Source organism: Somniosus microcephalus, chromosome 11 (genome assembly GCF_052327205.1).
Source record: "Somniosus microcephalus isolate GS21.2 chromosome 11, FLI_Smic_1.0, whole genome shotgun sequence".
Taxonomy (NCBI): Eukaryota; Metazoa; Chordata; class Chondrichthyes; order Squaliformes; family Somniosidae; genus Somniosus; species Somniosus microcephalus.
The window spans coordinates 20,030,634-20,056,843 of NC_140997.1; the positions used below are offsets into that span (position 1 = coordinate 20,030,634).

The 26,210-nt window shown below is 46.7% G+C and overlaps 1 protein-coding gene across 2 annotated transcripts in view; it reads left to right on the forward strand.

The window, feature by feature from the left end:
* Positions 1 to 26,210, forward strand: part of sdk1a (sidekick cell adhesion molecule 1a) — an 897,759-nt gene that overhangs the window by 563,457 nt on the left and 308,092 nt on the right. For both annotated transcript variants that reach the window (XM_086000285.1, XM_086000286.1), the window contains 3 exons: positions 20,556 to 20,746; positions 21,858 to 21,941; positions 24,440 to 24,634. In XM_086000285.1, the coding sequence (XP_085856411.1) occupies positions 20,556 to 20,746; positions 21,858 to 21,941; positions 24,440 to 24,634 (470 nt within the window). The remainder of the gene's footprint in view (positions 1 to 20,555; positions 20,747 to 21,857; positions 21,942 to 24,439; positions 24,635 to 26,210) is intronic.

The window sequence follows — 26,210 nt, forward strand, 5'->3', positions numbered from 1 at the left end:
TCTTGCAATGCTTCTCTCTAAATGTGACATTCTTCTTGGCACAGAATAGGGCGGATTCGCCGATTGGGCGCCCCCAGTGAGAGGTGGCACAAGCTAGGAGCGCTGGCTGGGAAATCAGGGCCACTGCCTCTGATTATCTGTCCATTGAAATTAATGAACAGAAAATTGAGGGCTGTGGCCCACGGTTTCCTAAGCAGCGCCCTCCAAGTGCTGCTTGTAGTCAAGAGAGTCTGCGGAATTAGCCCCAGTATTTATTCACTCCAACCTGTATCTAAGATTCTCTACAATTACTTTAATGATCAAGGTTTTAAATATTATTACTTTGTAGGAACGGAGGTTCCTAGCTGAATAAGGTATTCGACTCGATGAATCAAATCAACAGGTTTTAATGAACAACGAAGTTAACAGGGAAACTACAGGAGAAACGGTACACAGGTCTATTCAGCTTGCTGGGCACTCGACGACTACTGGAAGATTCTGGAAGCTGACGTCATGACGTCATCGCGTTCTTCGCGCCACTGGTGGTCACGTGATCGGCGTCATGACGTCATCACGTGGAGTGCAGGAAAACACAATACAGTACAGTTAACAGGCAGCTTAAAGGTGCAGCCCACGGCTGCACTACACTGTAGTTAAAGGGATTATTACTAATTGTTCTGAGACCCTTGGTGGCTCCGCCACAGGCGCCCCCCCAGAATCCACTTTAACGGACATTGTCAACCGAGTAGGAGGCTTAATGATCCTGGCCGAACGGCGACGAAACTCAGGCAGCGGAAACGGGGCGCTAGTAGAAGAACCAGTGCCGGATTGCGGCAGAAGCGGCGTCTCGGGCGAGGCAGAAACGGTAGTCAGAGGTGCAGGCGCGTCAGAGGCCGAATCGGGCTGTTCGACGGTGGGCTGGTGCACGGCTGGTCTGGCGGCTAATGGCGGTCGGCCGCGGCGAGGCGGTTGGGCAGCCACGACAGGCTCACTCCGATCCAGGTGGGCTGGTTTGAGCCGGTCGATAGAGACGGTATCAGACTTTCCACCAACTTCGACTGTGAAAAACTTTTCCCCTGATGAGATGACAGGAAAAGGTCCGGTATACGGCGGCTTGAGTGGGTCTCTGTGACCATCTTGTCGAATAAAGACATAGTCCGAACTCATGAGCTGTGTCGGGACGTGAGGCCTCTGCAGGTCATGCTGCGAGGTTGGGATGGGCAGGAAATTCCTAGCTGCCTCCTGATGAAGTAGGAGCTGTTGAGCTGCAGACCATGGTTCGGTGTGTGGAGGGAGAAAGTCACCTGGCACTCTGAGTGTCTGGCCATAAACCAGCTCAGCCGATGAAGACTGGAGATCCTCCTTTGGTGCTGTCCGGAGGCCTAGCATCACCCATGGGAGCCTGTCCACCCAGTTGGGTCCCCTCAAGCTGGCACGGAGGGACGCTTTGAGAGACCGATGGAACCTTTCGCACAGGCCATTCGCCTGTGGATGGTACGTGGTGGTATGGTGCAGCTTGGTACCCAGGCCTTGTGCCACTGCGTTCCACAGCTCTGATGTGAATTGCGGACCGCGGTCCGAGGAGATGTCCGATGGCACCCCGAACCGAGCCACCCACGACGAAAGAAATGCCCTGGCGATGTCTGCTGCGGTGGTAGCGGCCAAGGGAATCGCCTCTGGCCACCTGGTGGTCCGGTCTACCACCGTCAGGAGGTGTGTGAACCCACGTGACCCAGGAAGGGGACCTACTAAATCCACGTGAACGTGGTCGAAACGGCGCTCAGGCACCGGTGGAAGTTGGCCACCGGAGCCTTGACGTGACGGTGGACTTTGGATTTTTGACAATCGACGCAATTGTTTGTCCAGTCCCGGACGTCCACATGCATGCCTTTCCAAACGAATTCGCGGGACAGTAGCCGTTGAGAAGCCCGCATCCCCGGGTGAGATAACCCGTGGATTGCCTGGAATACTTTCTTGCGCCATTCAACCAGCACAATGGGCCGGGGCACTCCCATGGATGTGTCGCACAAGAGCGTGGTTCCTGCCAACTGGAAGGCGTGGTCCTGAACGCTTGTACCTCTGGGTCTGCCAGTTGATCCTCTGCCAGTCCGACGAAATCGATGCCCAGGTGGACTGCCTGGACTGGAACCCGGGAAAGGCAATCTGCCACGAGATTATCCTTGCCTGACACGTGCCGCAAATCCATTGTGAATTCGGATATAAACGTGAGGTGGCGCTGCTGCCGAGCTGACCAAGGTTCTGCCGTTTTGGCCATGGCGAAGGTGAGCGGCTTGTGGTCCACGAATGCAGTGAACGGATGGCCTTCTAGGAGGAAACGGAAATGCCGGATGGCCAAAAACAGGGCTAGCAACTCTCTGTCAAAAGTGCTATACTTTCACTCGTTCTTGCGCAGTTGGCGGCTGAAAAAGGCTAACGGCTGCCAACCCCCGTTGACCCACTGCTCTTGAACTGCTCCGATGGCGTAGTCAGAGGCATCCGTAGTGAGGGCAACAGTCGCGCCCGGGAGTGGGTGTGCTAGCATAGTTGCATCCGCCAACGCTGCCTTGGTATCACGGAACGCCTGGTCCATTTGCGGTGTCCAAGTGAGAACATCCTTGCCCGACTTTCCTTTTAGTGCTTCGTACAGAGGTTGCATTAACCGGGCCGCCTTGGGGACGAAACGATGATAAAAATTTACCATCCCCAAGAACTCTTGTAGGGGTTTGACCGTGTGAGGCCGCGGGAATGCGGTAACTGCCTCTACCTTGGTGGCTAGCGGGACGGCGCCTTCTGGGGTAATCCTGTGTCCCAGGAAATCAATGCTGGATACTCCAAACGTGCGTTTAGCCGGATTGACAATAAGGCCGTGTTGGCTGAGTCGGGCGAAAAGTGTACGTAAATGGGCCATGTGAGCTGTCGTATCCTTGCTGGCTATTAGGATGTCATCCAAATATACAAAAATGAAGGGCAGGTCCCGTAAGACAGAGTCCATCAACCGCTGGAATGCTTGCGCTGCGTTTTTCAGACCGAATGGCATGCGGAGGAACTCAAAAAGGCCGAACGGAGTGATGACTGCCGTTTTGGGGACGTCTGGAGGGTGCACCGGAACTTGGTGATATCCACAAATGAGATCCACTTTAGAAAATATAGCATTGCCAGCCAGATGTGCCGAAAAATCTTGGATGTGGGGAATAGGATACCTGTCCGGTGTGGCGTCGTTTAAGCGTCTGTAATCCCCGCAAGGTCAACATCCGCCTGGTTTGGGTACTATATGCAGTGGGGAGGACCAAGGGCTGTCCGAACGCCGGATGATCCCGAGGCGCTCCATGGTCTGGAACTCAGCCTTTGCGGCTGCCAGCTTGCCGGCTTCTAATTGCCGCGCCCGAGCGTAAACGGGTGCTCTGGTTGTGGAGATATGGTGCTCCACCCCGTGCCGGGTGCTTGCAGCCGAAAAAGTAGGCCTGGTGAGCTCCGGGAATTCGCCGAGCAGGCGCGTAAACCCGTCTTGTGACGGAACCGCACAGGCCACCGACCAGGACACGGCGGCGCTGCGGTGGCAGGGCACTGCGTGGAAAGTGGACGCATTAATGAGTCGGCAGTGTTGGACGTCGACCAGCAGACCGTTGGCACAGAAAAAATCAGCACCCAGGATGGCCTGTGAGACCTTAGCTGTAATAAAGTCGCAGACAAAACGCTGACCGGCGAAGGTTAAGTTTACCGTACGTTTCCCGAACGTACGCATGGCAGCGCCATTTATTGCCACGAGGGAAGGCCCCTGGCCGCCGGATAGTAGGTCCAGCTTTGAAGCTGGGAGGATGCTGCACTGTGAACCAGTGTCGCACAGGAATCGTCGGCCCGTAACGGAATCCGTAACGTAAATGAGTTTGCCCGCTGAGCCTGCCGCCATAGCTAACTTGCTGTACTTTTTAGACCTTGTCGTCCGTCCGGGAGGACGCGGGCTTGTTGGAGTTTTTTTTTTCTTGAGGGAAACTGCAAGGAGGCCGGCAGCATCGAGCTTTGGCGCCAAAACGGGCGTGGTACGCGCACCATCCTGCTGGGGGAGGGCTGGGCTTCGCTCGCGTGGGGGAAAGGCGCCTCGTGGCTGCACAACATTGCTGAGTAACAGTAAATATCTTGTCTGCCTCTGCAGCGAGTTCAGCACCGTCTGTGATGGCAGTGTTGGCCAAGGCCGCCTGAACCGGTTCGGGTAGCTGGCAGAGGAAAAGCTCACGGAATAAAAAGCATTGGGGTTCCGCGCCCAACAGCGTGAGCATTTGACTCATCAGCTCTAACGGTTTTGAGTCCCCGAGGCCGGGCATGGAAATAAGCTTGCGTGCCCGCTCCGACTTATTAAGATCAAATACCCATAGCAAACGGGCTTTAAGCGCTTCGTACTTGCCCTCCTCCAGTGGGCTTCCAAGGATGCTGACGACCCGCGAGGCCGTGGCACTGTCGAGAGCGGCAACCACATAATAATAACAGGTCGCATCCGCTGTGGCCTCCCGGAGAGCGAACTGTGCTTCTGCCTGGAAAAACCATGCTGCTGGCTGGTGTTCCCAGAACTGCGGCAGTTTAAGGGCGACGGCGTTCGTGTTCATCCTCGACGAAAGTTGTCCGACGAGATCGGGGTCACCAATGTAGGAACGGAGGTTCCTAGCTGAATAAGGTATTCGACTCGATGAATCAAATCAACAGGTTTTAATGAACAACGAAGTTAACAGGGAAACTACAGGAGAAACGGTACACAGGTCTATTCAGCTTGCTGGGTACTCGACGACTACTGGAAGATTCTGGAAGCTGACGTCATGACGTCATCGCGTTCTTCGTGCCACTGGTGGTCACGTGATCGGCGTCATGACGTCATCACATGGAGTGCAGGAAAACACAATACAGTACAGTTAACAGGCAGTTTAAAGGTGCAGTCCACGGCTGCACTACACTGTAGTTAAAGGGATTATTACTTGGTGGCTCTGCCACAACTTTAAAATTCAGCACCCTCTGCATCCATCCACTAAAGATTAATATATATAACAAGCCTCCAGTTCAGACAGGGACACAATCCATGCAAAACTGCATTTCAACAGTTAAAATAATAAAATACTTTAAAGAATATTTTATTTTTACATTTCTGCTTTGAAGTTATTTGGAACCATTATAATCACTTTTGTCCCAGAGGCCTGTTTTAAAAGCCAGAAAGCTGAAAGAATCAGCCTGTCTCACTTATGATGTCTCCCACAGACTATTACAAAACATTGTACAGTAGATTTGTATTTTATTAATGATTGCTGCTGACCCTAACAAAATTGAAACAAAACTATGTTGTAAGAACACAGGGATTGATACGTTAACAAAAGTATTGAAGGGGAAATATTGAATACTGAACCCTTCACCTTAACCCCTCATCAAGAAACTCTCTGGGTTTACAATCCAATTTATGACGTCTAAATTTGGCACACTGTCTGTCTTACATCAGCCTGTTTGGATTATATTAACATTTACACAGCCAACCTCCGATTAGGATCCACAGAGTGAATGAAATAACCTTTTCTTGCTAGAACTAAGAATTGTGTATTAACCTGAGAATCACAGCAGCATTTAAACTTAAGATTGAGTATTCAAATGATTAGTAGATGGGACTAATTAACAAAATAACAGAGGATACAAAGGCAATTCAGTTATGTCACTGTAATTCAGAAGAAAGAAAGACTTGCACTTATATAGCACTTTTCACGACCAACCGACGTCCCAAAGCACTTTACAGTCAATGAAGTACTTTTTGAAGTGTGGTCACTGTTGTAATGTAGGAAACGTGCAGCCAATTTGCATACAGCAAGCTCCCACAAACAGCAATGTGATAATGACCAAATAATCTTTTTTTTAGTGATGTTGATTGAGGGATAAATATTGGCTTGGACACCGGGGATAACTCCCCTGCTCTTCTTCAAAATTGTGCCATAGGATCTTTTATGTCCACCTGAGGGCAGACGGGAACTCGGTTTAACGTCTCATCCGAAAGACAGCACCTCCAACAGTGCAGCACTCCCTCAGTACTGTATTGGAATGTCAGCCTAGATTTTTGTGCTCAAGTCTCTGGAGTGGGACTTGAACCCCCGGCCTTCTGACTCAGAGGCAAGGGTGTTACCAACTGAGCCACAGTTAATTCAGCACTAATTGCTTGCTGATTGTAAATTTACAGTTGTGATCAGTGTCTGAGATTGGTACATATTGGTGAAATTAGTTTAGAATTGGACTCCTTAGATAGCTAAAAGTTAACAGCTTTAGAAAGCCAGTCTATTGAATAGTTTAAAGGCTTGTAATTAGTAATGTTTCCAGAATAGACAAGCTCTTTATGAACTGGTTGGCTTGCTGCCTTCTGGGAAGATGGTATTAGCCTTCAGAGGCGTTAGAGTGATGGACCTCCTTCTGTAGAGGTGCTTTCTGTTCCTCCTGGATCCTCTGCTCCTAGGTAAATTCACCTTCTGTGCTGGTAGCTGTATCTGGACCCGCTAGCTTAAATCTTACCTCCCTTGATCTCATGGAAATCTTGTACATCTAAGTGACACACTTGTATCTCGCTTGTATAACCATCCTGTAAACATTCTCCTACTCTTATCAAAGTTGCACTTTTTGATAGTACAGAGACACCCTTCTAGACAAAAACTCCTATGCCTTCTACTGTACCATAAAGAGTACTATAAGAACTAGAACGAAACTAAGGATTGATAACTGAAAACTTGAGTGTTAAAAACACCATTTTATATATCTTTGATTTCCAAAGAAGCCTCTTCAATTTTACTGACCAGCCTCAGTGGCACATGTTAAAAGAATTCAGCCCCTCTGTTGGTACCCTTGATGACCTCAGAATCAATGAAGCACTGGTACCTAGCCATGCCAGATCACCTGTTTACTCCCTAGCTTCTCTGGTCTTTGCACACAAAGGGGTCGCAGAACGATGCAGATAAGGCAGGATATCTTTATGTCCCCTTTAACAAACGCCTGTGGTCTTGACGGCTTGTTTTCCATCCCTGGTAAGAAATGTTTCATTTGTTTAAACCTTCATGATTTAATTAGCATTAGCCTTTTCCTTTCTTAGAATTCAGTCTGACTACTGAGGATACATTTAAGGCAATTCTTCGGGCATTACTCCTACAGTGTTACTAGTGGAAGTTTAACTGTGCATCACGGTCTAACATTTTGCATCTTTTCCTTGTCATTTATAGTTTCACAGATATACTGTATGTGGTAATCCAAATGTTATTGTTGGTGGCAGTAAATAACCGTTATCATTGAACTGTGCAATCCATATTCTGTGTTTTATATCACAGAGTGAAGGGGCTATTTTTGTTTTAACATCCTGATTTTGAAAGCTGACTAATGAAGCAGAAATAAATCACAATGATTCTGAATATTTAAAAAATAACATTTAATCAAATAAATTATTACATTTGAGTCTTATAAGTACAAATGACATTTTCACTGTAGGTACTGTTTGAGCCCTTGAAAGTATTACAATCCATGCACAATATGAAACACATACGAAGAATGTGGATATAATTATTGTAGGCACCTTTTATCTTTTAAAAGAGTTCTCGAATTCTCAGATATCTGCCAGTATTTCAACCGACGTTGTCTCGGATGTCCTTTCATCATTTCTGTGAAAGGTCTCTGGGATATCTGGAATGATAATGCTCGTTTGGAGCCAAGTATTAATGGATCATTACACAAGAGATCTCCGTGGACTGAATACTGCATTACACTGAAGAACTCTAATGATTAAATGATGCATTGAACTAGGGAGCTGCAGGCAGTTCATTGGCACAGTGCATTTCTTGACTAACTGCAGTTCCAATGAGTGGTAACAAACTGTTTGCCCCTGTGATTTCTCACAATGTGATTTCTCATATCTAGCAAGCTATCTTGGGGTTGTCAAGTAGAGGTTAGGTTTATTCCCCGAAGGAAGGGAAGTATAATTGAAGAATGATGAGTGGCATTCTTTAGCACTTTGTCGTAGCTAACTAAAAAGCAACTTTAACAAGGTCCTGCAATGATGTTGCCAAATGGTGTGTCGCAGGACGACCTAAAGTGGGGACAGAAAATGGAAGTCACATTGCATAATCGATCTCTGCTCAATAGTGTGCTGCATATGGCTGTACTTTGTCAATAGTGCTTTTACAAGAAGGTTCTGTTAGATCCGTGATTCTGAGAGTATGATGTTTTTCAATAACCACACGGATGCTGTAACTTAACAATCAACAGGTATTTACTGGAGTAGGGTAGTCTCAAGACTGGGGGTACAGAAGCATGCTCAAGGCTTATATACAGGTGTGGTCACTGCCGGTACTACAGTATACAGGAGCTGTAAAAGTAGTTCTCTCTTAAAGGTACATACACTACAATTCCTCCCCTTTTAGATTAGCAGTACCCATAATATTCAAATAACAATTAACACTTTAACATGTACATTAAACAACAATAGTCCATTTATAGATTCAGTCTTTGGGGCGGCTTCCTGATCCTTTCGGGATAGCGCCTTTCCTGAGGTTCTTGTTCTTGGTGCGGAGGCGATTCTGGCCCCTTTTCGTCGGTTAGTTCATCGGTTTCCACTGCTACTGGTTCTGAGGTAGATGCTACCGGTATGTCGGGTTCATCCCCAGGTACTCGAGACATGGGGTTGACTCGTTCCTGTGACGCTAAGATCTGCTCGACGTGGCATCTCACAATGTTCTCCCCGACATCCACTGTGTACATTAATGGCCCCTGCCTTGTGCATATCGTTCCGGGTTGCCATTTCTCTGTTCGGTAGTCACGGGCCAAGACTGGTTGTCCTACATTGAAGCTCCTTGTCGGCTTCTCATTGATGTGCTGGAATTGTTTATCCTCAACATTTCTTCGCACATTTGGTCTGAGCAAATCCAGACGAGATCTCAACCTTCGGTTAAAGAACATCATGGCCGGGGTCTGCTTGGTGACTGCATGTGTCGCATTTCTGTAGGCTAATAGGAAATTGTCCACCTTATGCTGTAGTGGAATTTCATCGTTGCACATGGTCTTTATCGCCTTTTTAAAGGTTTGTACGAACCTCTCAGCCAATCCATTTGTGGCTGGATGATACGGGGCGGATGTGTAATGCCTGACCCCATTCCTTCTCATAAATTTCCGAAACTCTTTGGACATAAACTGTGGTCCATTATCAGAGCAAATCTGCTCTGGCAAGCCGTTCCTGGCAAATATGGTCCGTAGGACTGCAATCATTTTCTCTGTAGTGGTTGAGGACATTTTTATCACCTCAGGCCATTTCGAGTGAGCATCCACTGCTATTAAGAACATTGAGGCCATGAATGGACCAGCAAAATCAATGTGCACCCGTTGCCATGGAGATGAGGGCCACTCCCATGGGTGTAGAGGGGCATGTGGTGGTGCATTTTGGACCTTCTGGCATCCTGAGCAGCTCTTGGTTAGGTCCTCGATTTGTTGATCGATCCCCGGCCACCACACATAAGCCCTAGCAAGGCTTTTCATTTTCACCCCTCCCAGATGACCTTCATGAAGCTCATTTAGCACTCTCTCCCTTAACTTGGGTGGAATCACCACTCGGGATCCACACATCACTGTCCCCTGGCATACTGACAGCTGTTCTCTTCTGGATGAGAATGCTGGCAACAGTGAGTTGCCATGTGTTGACCATAAGAACATAAGAACATAAGAAATAGGAGCAGGAGTAGGCCAATCAGCCCCTCGAGCCTGCTCCGCCATTCAATAAGATCATGGCTGATCTGATCCTAACCGCCAATCCACTATCACAGAACCACCTCCTGAATCTAACAGAATTAGACACACGAAATAGGAGCAGGATCAGGCTACACGGCCCCTGGGCCCGCTCCGCTACCCACAGGGCCATGACCGATCCGAACCTAGACTCGTGTCCAAATTCCTGCCCGCTCCCCGTAACCCTTAATTCCCTTTACTTCTAGGAAACTGTCTATTTCTGTTTTAAATTTATGTAATGATGTAGCTTCTACAGCTTTTTGGGGCAGCATATTCCATGGACCTACCACCCTCTGAGTGAAGTAGCTCCTCCTCATCTCAGTTTTGAAAGAGCAGCCCCTTATTCTAAGACTATGCCCCCTAGTTCTAGTTTCACCCATCATCGGGAACATCTTCCCCGCATCCACCCGATCCGACCCCTTCACAATCTTATATGTTTCAATAAGATCGCCTCTCATTCTTCTGAACTCCAATGAGTAGAGTCCCAATCTACTCAACCTCTCCTCATATGTCCATCCCCTCATCCCCGGGATTAACCAAGTGAACCTTCTTTGTACTGACTCGAGAGCAAGTATGCCCTTTCTTAAGTATGGACACCAAAACTGTACGCAGTATTCCAGGTGCGGCCTCACCAATACCTTGTACAACTGAAGCAATACCTCCCTATTTTTATATTCTATCCCCCTAGCAATGAAAGCCAACATTCCATTGGCCTTCTTAATCACTTGCTGCACCTGCATACTAACCTTTTGAGTTTTGTGCACCAGGACCCCCAGATCCCTTTGTACTTCAGTACTTTCCAGTTTCTTGCCATTAAGATAATAACTTGCTCTACCATTTTTCCTGCCAAAGTGCATAACCTCACACTTTCTAGTATTGTATTCCATCTGCCAAATCTCTGCCCACTTACTTAGCCTGTCGATGTCCCCTTGCAGGTTTTTTATGTCCTCCTCACTCACTACTTTCCCTCCCATCTTAGTATCATCTGCAAACTTTGATATGTTACACTCGGTCCCCTCCTCCAAATCATTAATATAGATTGTAAAGAGTTGGGGACCCAGCACCGACCCCTGCGGAACACCACTAGTTACTGAATGCCAGTCTTAGAATGAACCATTTATCCCAACTCTCTGCCTTCTGTTAGATAGCCAATCCTCTATCCATGCCAGAATATTACCCCCAATCCCGTGATTTTTTATCTTACGCAATAATCTTTTGTGTGGCACCTTGTCAAATGCCTTTTGGAAGTCTAAATACACTACGTCCACTGGTTCCCCTTTATCCACCCTATACGTTACTTCCTCAAAGAACTCCAGTAAATTTGTCAAACATGACTTCCCCTTCATAAAACCATGCTGACTTTGTCCTATTAAATTATGATTATCCAAATGTCCTGTTACTGTCTCCTTAATAATGGACTCCAAAATTTTACCTACCACAGATGTTAGGCTAACCGGTCTATAGTTTCCAGCCTTCTGTCTATTGCCCTTTTTAAATAAAGGTGTTACATTAGCAGTTTTCCAGTCTGCCGGGACCTTTGCCGAGTCCAGGGAGTTTTGGAAAATTATTACCAATGCATCCACAATCCCTACCGCCACTTCCCTGAAGACCCTAGGATGTAAGCCATCAGGTCCAGGTGATTTATCCGCCTTGAGTCCCATTATTTTACCGAGTACCACTTCCTTAGTGATTTTGATCGTGTTTAGCTCCCCCCCCCCCTTTAGCCCCCTGTTTGTCCAGTGTTGGGATATTCTTAGTGTCTTCTACTGTAAAGACTGATGTAAAATATTCATTCAGTGTTTTTGCCATCTCCATATTTCCCACCATTAATTTCCCGGTCTCATCCTCTAAGGGACCAACATTTACTTTAGCCACCCTTTTTCTTTTTATATAACTATAAAAACTCTTACTATCTGTTTTTATATTTTTTGCTAATTTACTTTCATAATCTATCTTCCCTTTCTTAATCAATCTTTTTGTTATTTTTTGCTGTCTTTTAAAGTTTTCCCAATCCTGTATCCTCCCACTAGATTTGGCTACCTTATATGCCCTTGTTTTTAGTCGAATACTATCCTTAATTTCTTTACTTAGCCACGGATGGCTGTCTTTTCTTTTACACCCTTTTCTTCTCAGTGGAATATATATTTTTTGGAAGTTGTAAAATAACTCCTTGAATGTACACCACTGATCATGTATCGTCTTACCCTTTAATCTATTTTCCCAATCCACTCTACACAATTCCACTCTCATACCTTCATAGTCTCCTTTATTCAAGCTTAGCACGCTTGTTTGAGATCCAACCTTCTCACCCTCTAATTGAATATGGAATTCAACCATGTTATTCCAAGGGGATCCTTTACTAGGACATTTTTAATGAATCCCGTCTCGTTACACAGGACCAGATCTAAGGTTGCTTGCCCCCTGGTCGGTTCAGTTACATACTGCTCAAGAAACCCATCCCTAATACACTCAATGAACTCATCCTCAAGGCTGCTCTGCCCAATTTGATTTGTCCAATTAATATGATAGTTGAAATCCCCCATAATTATAGATGTTCCCTTATTACAAGCCTCAACTATTTCCTGATTGATACTCCGTCCAACAGAGTTGCCACTGTTCGGAGGCCTATAGACTACGCCCACTAGTGGTTTTTTCCCCTTATTATTCCTTACCTCCACCCAAACTGTTTCATTATCCTGATCTTTTGACCCAATATCATTTCTCTGTATTACAGTGATTCCTTCCTTTATTAACATAGCCACCCCACCTCCCCTTCCTTCCTGCCTGTCCTTCCTGATCGTTAAATAACCTGGTATGTTTAATTCCCAGGCATTGTCACCCTGCAGCCATGTTTCTGTAATGGGCACAAGATCATACCCATATGTAGTTATTTGTGCCATTAACTCATCTATTTTGTTACAAATGCTACGTGCATTCAGATAGAGAACTTTCAAAGATGTTTTGTGACACTTAGTTCCTGCTTTTGCCCTTTTTATTACTTTACCTTTTACTCCATACCTTCTGCCCCTTCCTGACACGCTCTGGTTTTTAATTTCCCCGCTGCTACCTAAGTCTATTACCTTCTCTGTTGTCATTTTTATTATTTGCTCTCTAGGAACCTCCCCCCCACTAGTTAGTTTAAAGCCCTCTCTACAGCCCTAGTTATATGATCCGCCAGGACTCCAGTCCCAGCACTGGCCAAGTGAAGCCCGTCCCAACGGAACAGCTCCCTCCTGCCCCAGTACTGGTGCCAGTGTCCCAGGAAGCAAAACCCATTTCTCCCACACCAGTCTTTGAGCCACGCATTTAACTCTCTAATTTTATTTGTCCTAGCCAAATTCACTCGTGGCTCAGGTAATAATCCAGAGATTATTACCCTTGTGGTTCTGCTTTTTAATTTGGCCCTAGCTGCTCAAACTCCCTCAGCAGAACCTCCTTCCTTGTCCTATCTATGTCGTTGGTACCAACATGGACCACGACAACTGGATCCTCCCCCTCCCACTCTAAGCTTCTCTCCAGTCCAGAGGAGATGTCCTTAACCCTGGCACCGGGCAGGCAACACAGCCTTCGGGACTCTCGCTCTCGGCTGCAAAGAACTCTATCTATCCCCCTAACGATACTATCCCCTACCACTACAACATTTCTTTTAACTCCCCCCACTTGAATGGCCACCTGCTCCACGGTGCTGTGGCCAGGTTGCTCATCCTCCCTGCAGTCCCTGCTCCTGTCCCCACAGGGAGTAAGAGCCTCGAACCTGTTGGACAAGTGCAAGGGCTGCGGCTCCTCCAACACTACCTCCTGGATCCCCGTACCTGCCTCACTTCTAGTCACACCATCCTGACCCTGGCCACGGACTACATCTGAATTAATTAATCTAATTGGTGTAACTACCTCGTGATACACAGAGTGCAGGTAACTCTCCCCCTCCCTGATGTGTCTCAGTGTTTGAAGCTCGGTCTCCAGCTCTTCAACACGGAGCCGGAGTTCCTCGAGCAGCCAACACTTACTGCAAATGTGATCACCGTGAGCATCAATGGTGTTCACCAGCTCCCACATATTGCAGCAGCAACACATCGCCTGATCTCCCATTCTATGTAATTAATTAAATTTATTAATATTATTCTTAAATATCCTCTGCCCCGATTCTAGATGGTTTATATCACACCTTAGAAACTATAAACCAAAGAGATTTAAGCTTAAAAGGGAGAAATACTCACCAACCAATCACTTACCCGCTTTGTGGTGACGTCACACTTGGATTACTTTTTACCTCTCTCCTTCCCTCCGAGTTCAGAGACTGGTTCACCTTACCTGGTCTCTGGGGACTTTTATACCCCGCTCTGCCGCTCAGGTTTCCCCCCGACGCTGTGAGACCTTACCTGGTCTCTGGGGACTTCTATACCCCGCTCTGCCGCTCAGGTTTCCCGCCGACACTGTGAGACCTTACCTGGTCTCTGGGGACTTTTATACCCCGCTCTGCCGCTCAGGTTTCCCGCCGACGCTGTGAGGCCTTACCTGGTCTCTGGGGACTTTTATACCCCGCTCTGCCGCTCAGGTTTCCCGCCGACGCTGTGAGACCTTACCTGGTCTCTGGGGACTTTTATACCCCGCTCTGCCGCTCAGGTTTCCCCCCGACGCACTGAGACCTTACCTGGTCTCTGGGGACTTTTATACCCCGCTCAGGTTTCCCGCCGACGCTGTGAGACCTTACCTGGTCTCTGGGGACTTTTATACCCAGCTCTGCCGCTCAGGTTTCCCGCCGACGCTGTGAGGCCTTACCTGGTCTCTGGGGACTTTTATACCCCGCTCTGCCGCTCAGGTTTCCCGCCGACGCTGTGAGACCTTACCTGGTCTCTGGGGACTTTTATACCCCGCTCTGCCGCTCAGGTTTCCCGCTGACGCTGTGAGACCTTACCTGGTCTCTGGGGACTTTTATACCCCGCTCTGCCGCTCAGGTTTCCCGCCGACGCTGTGAGACCTTACCTGGTCTCTGGGGACTTTTATACCCCGCTCTGCCGCTCAGGTTTCCCGCCGACGCTGTGAGGCCTTACCTGGTCTCTGGGGACTTTTATACCCCGCTCTGCCGCTCAGGATTCCCGCCGACGCTGTGAGACCTTACCTGGTCTCTGGGGACTTTTATACCCCGCTCTGCCGCTCAGGTTTCCCGCCGACGCACTGAGACCTTACCTGGTCTCTGGGGACTTTTATACCCCGCTCTGCCGCTCAGGTTTCCCGCCGACGCTGTGAGGCCTTACCTGGTCTCTGGGGACTTTTATACCCCGCTCTGCTGCTCAGGTTTCCCGCCGACGCTGTGAGACCTTACCTGGTCTCTGGGGACTTTTATACCCCGCTCTGCCGCTCAGGTTTCCCGCCGACGCTGTGAGGCCTTACCTGGTCTCTGCGGACTTTTATACCCCGCTCTGCCGCTCAGGTTTCCCGCCGACGCACTGAGACCTTACCTGGTCTCTGGGGACTTTTATACCCCGCTCTGCCGCTCGGGTTTCCCGCCGACGCTGTGAGGCCTTACCTGGTCTCTGGGGACTTTTATACCCCGCTCTGCCGCTCAGGTTTCCCGCCGACGCTGTGAGGCCTTACCTGGTCTCTGGGGACTTTTATACGCCGCTCTGCCGCTCGGGTTTCCCGCCGACGCTGTGAGGCCTTACCTGATCTCTGGGGACTTTTATACCCCGCTCTGCCGCTCAGGTTTCCCGCCGACGCTGTGAGGCCTTACCTGGTCTCTGGGGACTTTTATACCCCGCTCTGCCGCTCAGGTTTCCCGCCGACGCTGTGAGGCCTTACCTGGTCTCTGGGGACTTTTATACCCCGCTCTGCCGCTCAGGTTTCCCGCCGACGCTGTGAGGCCTTACCTGGTCTCTGGGGACTTTTATACCCCGCTCTGCTGCTCAGGATTCCCGCCGACGCTGTGAGGCCTTACCTGGTCTCTGGGGACTTTTATACCCCGCTCTGCCGCTCGGGTTTCCCGCCGACGCTGTGAGGCCTTACCTGGTCTCTGGGGACTTTTATACCCCGCTCTGCTGCTCAGGTTTCCCGCCGACGCTGTGAGGCCTTACCTGGTCTCTGGGGACTTTTATACCCCGCTCTGCCGCTCAGGTTTCCCGCCGACGCTGTGAGACCTTACCTGGTCTCTGGGGACTTTTATACCCCGCTCTGCCGCTCAGGTTTCCCGCCGACGCTGTGAGGCCATCCCCTCACCGTCAAATCATGTACCCGAGACAGTGTCGGATCATTGCCGGTCTCCTTCTCTATATCCGCGTTCGTTACTGGCAATCGTTCAATTATTGACGAATAAAATATCTCGATAGGGTCCACTGCTGGTGCTTCCTCCACAGTAGGCAGTGGCAGGCGTGATAGCCCATCAGTGTTTCCATGCTGTTTCGTGCCTTTATATTCTATTTCATATTGATTCGCCCCTAGAAACAGGGACCATCTTTGTAACCGTTGTGCAGTCATCACTGGAACGCCCTTCTTAGGATTAAAGATGGAGACAAGTGGTTGGTGGTCAGTCAGCAAGGTGAACTTCTGCCCATGCAGATAGTGGTTGAATTTTTTTACTCCCCATACTAGGCTGAGGGCCTCGCTGTCAATCTGGGCGTAGTTGCGCTCGGCTGAGGTTAGTGACCGAGACGCAAAGGCTACTGGCCTCTCCAACCCGTCTGGGAATTTGTGCGACAGCACCGCTCCAATACCATAGGGTGATGCATCACATGCCAAACGAATTGGTAGTGCTGGGTTGAAATGGGCCAACATCTCTTTTGATGTGATCAATTCTTTACACTTCTGGAAAGCTCGTCTACGTTCGTCATTCCACTTCCATGGTACCCCTGTTTGCAGTAGGGTGTTCAGTGGGTGTAATACCGTGGACAAATTTGGTAAGAACTTATGGTAGTAGTTTACCAGCCCGAGGAACGACCTCAGTTGTGACACATTTTCCGGTGCTGGAGCCTTGACTACTGCCTCAATCTTTTCAGGGGAATTATGTAACCCCTCTTCATCGATGACGTGGCCACAATACGAGATCTGCTTCTGGAAAAACTCGCGCTTGTGGCGATTAGCTCGTAGCCCATATTCCTTTAATCTGGTGAGCACCTTCTCCAAGTTGGCGAGGTGATCACTGTCATTTTCGCCCGTGACCAGGATGTCGTCCAAATAACACTGGGTCCCTGGAATCCCTTGCAGGACTTGATCCATCGCCCTTTGCCAAATAGCCGGAGCCGATGCTACCCCGAACACCAGCCGGTTGTATTGATAGAGACCTTTATGAGTGTTGATCGTGAGGTATTGTTTCGAGGCTTCTTCTACCTCCATTTGCAAGTGCGCCTGGGCTAGATCAATTTTGGTGAAGCGTTTACCTCCAGATAGCGAGGCGAAAATATCCTCAATTCGTGGAAGCGGGTATTGTACCGTGTGAAGGACTGGGTTCACTGTCACCTTAAAATCCCCACAGATGCGGACCTTCTTTGGTTCCCCAGGCGTATTACTCAACGACCTCTTCATTACAGGAATGATGGGTGTAGCCCACTCGCTCCAGTCTACTTTGGACAGTACTCCTGAACGTTCCAACCCTTCCAGCTCTGCTTCGACAGCTGGTCTGATCGCATAAGGCACTGGTCTGGCCTTAAGAAACTTTGGGCTTGCATTTTCCTCTATTTTAATCGTTGCTGTTATGCCTTTTAGTGTTCCGAGTCCCTCCTGGAACACTTCTTGTGCGTCAGTTAGCATTTTTGACAGTCGTCCAGGTGTGACGTCGTCATCCTTTTTGGCCTCAACCTTCAGTGCCTGTATGGAATGCCAATCTAATTTTATCTTCCGGATCCATTCACGCCCTAGCAGTGGTGGTCCTCCATCTGGCAATACATATAAGTCCATTTTAGGTATTTCCTGGCCTTTATATATCACTTTCACCTTTATTTTTCCTTTGGGGTAAACTTTTTGCCCCGTGTACGTCTTCAAGACAATCTCTGTAGCTTTCAAGGGTATATGTGAAAATAGCCACTTGTGGTCCCTTTGGTTTATGACTGTTAGGGCTGATCCTGTGTCCAATTCCATTTTCACTTGAACTCCGTCTATCTTGAGTGTAACCCAGATAGTCTGGTGACCCTCCATTTTGGTTACCTTATGTAGTTTCAGACAACCCAGCTCCTTGCTTCCGGAGTCTGTGTCACTTTTCTGTTCGTCTGAACTACTGTCCATCACCTTGTGTACCTTTTTGTACTTCTCCTGTGGAGATTTCTTGCTGTTGGTTTTCTTCCCAGACCTGCAGACTCTTGCTATGTGTCCTGCTTTTCCACACTGTCTGCACACTTGGTCCTTGAACCGACAACCCTTCTGGTCGTGTGTTGTTCTGCCGCAGCGATAACACTTCCCTGTTCCATAGGACATTTCATTGGTGCCATATTCTTGCGGTCTCCGTTGTATCTCTGCAGCGCCCCTTGCGGCTGCTTCGTGTGATACTGCCATACTGAAAGCCTTGTCCAGCGTAAGATCCTTTTCTGATAGAAGCCGTTTCTGGGTTCCTTCACTTTGAAGCCCACACACAAACTTGTCCCTTAACGTATCTGCTAGTCCCACTCCAAACTGGCAGTGTTTCGATAGCTTGCGCAGTTCCGTTAAGTACTCAGCATTGCTTTCATCTTTGTGTTGGTTCCTTTTATGGAACTTAAATCATTCTGCTATCAGCAGCGGTGTGGGGTTTAAGTGGTCCTGTAGGATTTCTACTATGCTTTCGAAATTCTTATTCACAGGCTTCTCTGGGGTTATTAGGTTTCGCAGTAACCCATAAGTTTTTGCACCCATGGAATTTAACAAAACCAGTGCTTTCCTAGCATCTGGCACTTCATTCACCCTGCAGTACACCTCAATACGTTCCACATATGTGCCCAATCTTCGACTTCATTGTCGAACGTAGAGATACTGCCACTCTTCGGCATCCCTGGGTGTGATTTAACTGTCAAAAATGGCGTCTCCCGCGCTTTCCTTTCTTCCCGCGCTCGCCCTTCTTCTCCGCTGCGGCTTCTAAAAATGGCATCTCCTGCGCTCTTCCTTCTCCGCGGCTCAATGGCATCTCTCGCGCTCTCCCTTCTTCTCCCCGCGGACACTGTTCAGCCCTTGAGCCCTGGATGCGCTCTGCGCGTTTATTTTTCTGTGCGCCTTTCCCGTTTCCGCCGCTTGGTCCTGAACCCGGCTGCTGCTTTACCCTTTCTCTCTCCATTTTGTTTTTCCTCAACGCCGCTCGGTTTTCAACCCCCGGCTGCGCCCTGTGCGCTTCACCCTCTATCTTACCCCATCGATGCTGCTCGGCTTTTTCTCTGCCGTCGGTCGGCTCCAGCCGCCGCTGTCCGGGAAGGGTCTGCGCTGTACCTGGTACCTGTCGTCAGTCTGTTGCTGATCGTCGTGGCTGGGGAACCAAGCCCGGCTCTCCACAGCCTCCCCTGCGATGTTCACTCTCTGCCGGACGACTGGGCAGTTGCTCGTGGTCGACGCCCGTGTTTCTGGCCTCGACTTTCTTCCACCGCCCTCCCGGAGTGAATCCTCGAAGGGAAATGCAGAGTTGCAGGTAGATTCGAATCGACACTCGTCGCCACTGTTAGATCCGTGATTCTGAGAGTATGATGTTTTCCAATAACTACACAGATGCTGTAACTTAACAATCAACAGGTATTTACTGGAGTAGGGTAGTCTCAAGACTGGGGGTATAGAGGCATGCTCAAGGCTTATATACAGGTGTGGTCACTGCCGGTACTACAGTATACAGGAGCTGTAAAAGTAGTTCTCTCTTAAAGGTACATACACTACAGGTTCCTTTGGGCAAATGAGAAATCTCTTATTTGGAAAAGAATACAAAGAAATCTCTTATTTGGAAAAGCTTACAAAATTAAGACAAAACTCTTATTTCAATTTTAGTATTAATTGAACTTTGTCCAGTGCTTTCCACTTTAGATCAAAATGACCAGCAAGTTGCTACATTGATTTAACTGCCCAGATTTTGCAGGAGCGGGGCATCCTGCGGCATGCCTCGTTAGTTAGACTTTTTCCCTCACGCATCAGCTCAAAGTTTTTACCCTGCAAGCTGCTGGAAGTACGAGCTGTTAACGGGGCACCTGGGACCTTGGTGAAGGACAGGACCAACAATCGATCTCCTTAACCGATTAAATTTAAGAATTGAGAAAGAAACAGGAATGCTGGAGAAGGAAATAGGGCGAATTAGAGTCAAATCAGATACAGGAAGGGAATTAAAGAGAGGGAAAGAAAGACTGGATTAAGAGGGAGAGATAAAAGAGACAGAAAAGAAAAGTAAGAAAACATTTTTTTTAAATCTCAAACAATTTACTATATGTAGGAATGAGACTCCACAGTTTAAATTGTTCCCATTCTGGGCCAGAGAGTTTGAGTGGCAATGCAGGAACATAAATCTCGTCATTAAAAAGGTACTTACACGGTTAAGTTCCAGCCCTAACTTTCTGCGTCGAGTTTAATTTGCAATTAATGTGCAAATACAGCAATTTCATGAAACTCACGGGGAGGTTGAGGGCGAGCTGCCGTTTTCGCGAGGCTAACGGCGGAGTGAGGCATATCGCCCAGTAACTTGTGGCGATTTGCAATTCACGAGGTGTATCTTCCTCGCCACAAGTTGCTGGAAAATTTACACATTGATAGAGGCATTAACTCTCCATTATTTTTGGCATCAAAATCTGTGCCAATATATTTACAACTCAATTCCTTGATTAATAAAACTGATGGGTAGCTGAATGTAAATGTAAAAACTAATGCCCTTACCATTTCATTTCCGACAGGCCTGTGGACAGACTGAGTATTACCTGGAAGCGAAATGGTGTGAAACTGATGAGTGGAATCGGTGTGTTTGGAAGGCGATTGACGATCTTAAATCCAACCTCCGCTGTTATCGGAATGTATGAGTGTGAGGCCACGTTACAGAGCAGCAGTGTTCTTCCTGTTCACGCACGTGCCTACCTGTCCATTATAGGTAATGACACTGTGTTTAACCTTCTGAGGAATGAATTTCCTCTCCAGTTCTTGAGATGCAGACATTTATTTACAACATTAAAACTTTTCAAGCACTTTTTGGTTATGTTATGATATTGATTAATGTAAAGTAAAACCAGTAAATTTTTCAAAAGAGCAGGATCCTCTACAGAGAAATAAGATTTTAATTGTCTTGGTGCAACAGTTCAGTTAAAATCTTTGAAAGATTTTTATTAACAAGTAAAAAATAAATGAAAAGATTAATTTCTTACAATGCTTCGCCTGAATTTTGGGATGGGTTGAAGCTGAAGTAATAGATTTTCATCTGCATTTACACTTTGTTTACAAAACTTAGTGGCTATAAAAAACCATTGCTATTCTGGCTTCCTCCCTTACATTAGGGATTCCTCTATGCCCTGTTGGGACCACCTTCTCGCCCTAAACGTGGCCCTCGCTGTAAGTGGGGCTGGGACTCCCTACGTCAGGAGTTCCCATACACCAGGCCTTCAGTGGGATCTGGTGTATGATTATACCAGACACCCCTGACAACCAGCTTGCACACACAAAAAAAAAGACCAATTTAATTTTTTTTTGCAGTACCATTTATAAAAGTGGCCACAGTGGCACCACTTTGTCGGTCCGTGGGGTGGGATTGGAGTAGGGGGTGGAGGGTGACCTGGTAAACCTTCCTGGACAAGAATCTTCAGGTGGACTTTACGGCCTCTTCAGCAGGCGGTGGCCCGAGTGGCGCGGATGCCCACCTTTGGAATTAGATAATCTCACCATGACCCTGGACAGTCCACCAGGGTTGGTGGTGAAGGTTCGCAGCGAGTGCATTTCAGCACTTACGCCGAGATATCATGGATTTTCTGTGCCAGTGCTAGTACATGAATGTTCTACTTGAAGGGTATCCCTGCCCGAAGTCATTGGAGCTCATATGAATTTGCTGGACTAAATGGAAAGCTCATGGGTTATGAGGAGGAACCTTCTTCCTGAGAATGATTATAAATACATTGTAAGTTTTGTTTAAAACCTACTTGTACTTGTGTATGTGGTTAGTGTTTCACCCTACATTTGTGTTTTGCTTTAATATCACTACTCTTCTCCCATAGAACCACCATATTTTACTGCAGAGCCTGACAGGAGGATTCAGGGTGAAGTAGAAAAAACTGTTGATATTCCATGTAGAGCTATGGGTGAGTGTTAAGAGCAGTCTTAAATCCCCCTCCCCTTTTTATAATTGTAATATTATACAGGTACACTATCCCTTATCCGAAAGCCTTGGGACCAGCTGAGTTTCGGTTTTCGGAATTTTTCAGATTTCAGAAGGTATTATTATAAGACGGGGAAATTTGTATTTAATATAAATTTTAAAAGTTCAGGCTACCTCTTGCGACTGTTGCGTGTCTCACTCCTCTTCCTGCTTCTCTGGAAAGCCGGATATCGGCTGACTCCTATTAAGCTGGCCCGCAAATCAGGTCGGGTGGGGGGGGAGAAAAGAATATCGGACGGGCCGCGGTTCAGGTCGGGGTCGGGGGGTTGGGGGCGGGGGGGGTCCGGGGGTCCAGGGGGGGTTCGGGGGGGGGGGGTTCCAGGGGGGTGTCCGAGGTCGCGGGGGGGGTTCAGGGGGGAGAAAAGAATATCGGACGGGCCGCGGGTCGGGTCGGGTGAAAAGAATATCGGACGAGTCGGGGGTCAGGTCGGGTCGGGTCGGGGGGTGGAGAAAAGAATATTGGACGGGCCGCGGGTCGGGTCGGGTCGGGGGGAGAAAAGAATATCGGACGGGCTGCTGCAGCTATCGGACCGGCCGCTGTATTGTTGGGTTCACTCTCCCGGTACCTCCTTCACACTGCCCGGCTCGGCCTGCAATCTCCTACCCAGGAGGGAACTCTGTGACCCTCTGCCCTGCTCAGCGTAAGTCGTGCGCCACTCTGGTCATGTCGTGCGCACGACTTACGCTGAACGAAAAAACTTTCGGTTTTTAGAGGTTTTCGGTTTTCGGAAGTTCGGATAAAGGATAGTCTACCTGTATCTGCAAATGGCTTAAAGAGGAATAGTACTGTTGGGAATGTATTTTCATTCGAAAGTATTCCTGCACGCTCTTCCAAATAAATATGGCTTTTTTAAATCGTCTTTCATTTCAGCTACCCGTTAAGGAAACATTTCTCATTTTTGCAGCGTCCTTGCCCATTATTGTGCATTTTATTCATATTGGAGCACTGGAATTGACATCTAGAACAAGGAAGGATGTTGTTCCTTGCTCAAAAAGATGGCAGCCAGCCAGTGACAGAACTGCCACGTGCTTAAGCAAAGTGGTGATCTTCCGGTTGGGAGACCTGGCATGAAGCTGGCTGCCTTGTGAATATTAAAAATGGGAATTTCAGCTAATTGGAGATAAAAAATAAACTTTTGAAAACATTTTATTGAGGTGTAGTGGAATACTTTAAATCAAAATCACTTTGTTACTGTACGATATTGTTACCCATTGACGGTTTGAACTTAATAACTTAATTGTCTTCGTTACTTTGTTAACGTAGATGAGAGGTTGTCACAAAAATGGGATAGGTCTCTCTGGGCTGTGTTCCTTATCTTAAAAACACTCAAAGTAGCTTTATAACTGGTTCTGTTCTTTGGCTCTGCATAAAGTATATTAGAATGATGAAGGCAATCAAATCAATACTCTTGGTTATTGATGGATCTATCCTTTTGGGAAATGATCATCAAACACACTTACATGCCAGAAACAATTAATATCAATCACTAGGCTATTAAGTAACAGCACATTAGTCAAGATAGCTTGAGCATAGACAGCACTTTTCAGATACCGCAGATGACCATGTGTATGTGTAATGGAATTTGCTTTTCATTGTTCGAATAAAGTGCCTCTGTCTCACAGATTGGCTTCTAAAATGGAAGATTGTGTAACAGTTAGTTACTGTTTTGTGCAATACAGCAGTAAGTGTTTGGAACCCTTGAATGTGCATATTTAACCATTTAGATGTTAACTTTACAGTAACTCCAGTTCGTTGATTGAAGTTCAAATTAGCTAGTTTAATATAGCTAAATGTAGGTTACTTTTCCTTATTGCAGAAAACCCGCCTAATCCACTTATTCTTGGAATTAAGCCATACTCTTGGTAACCATCTTGCATTCCTCTATGTAACTCAAAGCTCCAAATTTATCAGCAAACTCTGAATCTAGAAAAAATAATAACCAATAAAAATTACAAAAGATGTTAAAGCACAATCGAATCAGTGGATCAGAATAAGCTGTGGATGTGAAAAATTATTTTAATTAAAAAGAACTCTTGTTGGACTGATCCTTCAGAGCCCTGGAAATCATGCCTAAGATTTTTCGTAGTGCAAATGTCATTACTTGTCCTGGTCCCAACGATTGCTGCATGTAATAGTATTGTTCTCCTAGGCTTAGTCATTGTCAAAATTCTCACCACAAGGCACTTGTGTTGGTGGGTAGAATCTTTCGACATCACTGTTGACCTGCTTAATCTCGCACAAGATATCTGACTGTTATGAACTTGCAGAAATAACAATATTTCTATTGTGTTGTATGTAGTTTTATGTTGACCTTTTTTTGTAACTTATATTTTCTTTGCAGCTATTGCTACATCATTCAAAATTAAAAAGTTAAAAAAGAGCATATGCATAGTGTGGTTTTAACTCTTTATTATACGCAGGTATACCTCTACCTAGTCTGGAGTGGTACAAAGATTCAGTTCCAGTAATAATGTTGAACAATAGCAGGTATAAGGAGATGGTAAGCGGGATCCTGCAGATCCAGGGGCTGGTCCCTGAAGACTCAGGAATATTCCAGTGTTTTGCTACAAATGAAGCAGGAGATATTCAAACGCCTTCATATCTCACTGTTACCAGTAAGTATCAAACTGCTCTCACTGCTCTTGGGTGGGAATCCAAGCCTGTCTTTAACTGTTAGGGTCAAAGGAAAGTTAGAATAGTGGAATAAGTTTACAGTTAACTCCAGATAAACACATTCCTGAGCTATGCACATTACTTGTGTGTTCCAAATTGCATCCCTCCTTATTTAGTTGTATGGAATTCCTGATTCAGACATAGCACTGAACTCTTTCAGGACCACAGTAATAGTACCGTAACCCTATGTCCAAAAATAATATACAGTTTGAATTGCTTCAGAGTGTGCTATAAACAGAGAGCTGTTCCATATGTGTGAGGCTTAGTTAAAGTTATGACATTCCACATTATTTTAACAAAATTACATTTGTAATAATGTATGTTCATTTATTTATCAGAAGCTGAATTAAGTCCTTCAAATCTCAAGAAATAAATGTGTCCATGTGTAGCATTTCCCTCAGTACATGCACTTCAGAATTCCTCAAATCCACTGACAGAATCATTATCCCTTACTTGGGGGCAAACACAGCTGGAGCTGCTTCGACATTTTTATAGTTTTGGTTTACATTCCAGCAATGTTTAAACAATCAAAAACCAAGTTTTCCAAAACTATAGTTTGGGAAAGTATATGTGATTATATTTTTGAAGCACTAACAAACCTCTATTTAAAATTTAGCAATAACAAATATGATCTTTATCTGGTTGTACTTAATTTATAGCCAAATGTATTGCAATTTCTGCAAATGAATAAGACAATTTGCTCCAAGATTCCTTCCACTTTGTGTGTGTCTGTTGCTTCAAGTTATTGCAGCTGCAGGATTATAAAAGCAAAGATCCCAAATGAAAAATCTGAAGGAGCGCATTAATATTGCATCATTTGGTATGAACAGCTTAAATTTATCTAGCACTCCTTAAGTAAAAGCACTTTACAAGGTAGAGTGGTAGACATGAAGCTGAAATAGGGAACATAGACTGGGAGACTGAAGGCACAGGTGAAGAAATGGGTGGTAAAAAGCTTTGTAAGGTAGGAAGGAAGGAATTGAATAAGATGAAGTGGTTTTGGGTGAGCATTTCGAAGAACAAGGCTTAGTGACTGAAAGCTCGGCCTGTGACAGCAGAGCAGAGGGAATAAAGGACAAGCAATACATCCAGAGTCAGAGGAGCTGGGACATGTGGCTAGTGAAGATCCCTCTGAATGGGTGGAGTGAGACTATGGAAGGATATAAAATTGAGGATTTTAAAATCAATTTGTTGGAGCACAGATAGTCAACTTGGCAGGGATTTTGTACAAGAAAGGACACGAGCTACAGTGTTCTAGATTAATTGAAGTTTGAAAGGTTGAGGCTTTTGAGAAATGAATCCTTGAGGTTAAGAAGACATGGATTAAGGTATCAGTAATGGTCAGGAAGATGTAGAGATGTAAGTGCACAATTTTCCGAAGGTGGAATGAATTTGGGCAACGGACTGCTTGTGAGGTTAAAAAAAAACTCACATCAGAGTCAATCAGGATTAAGAGTTTTCACACCACCAGATTTAGCTTGCGTGGGCAGTGAGGAGTTTGATGCAGTCAGCTCCAGA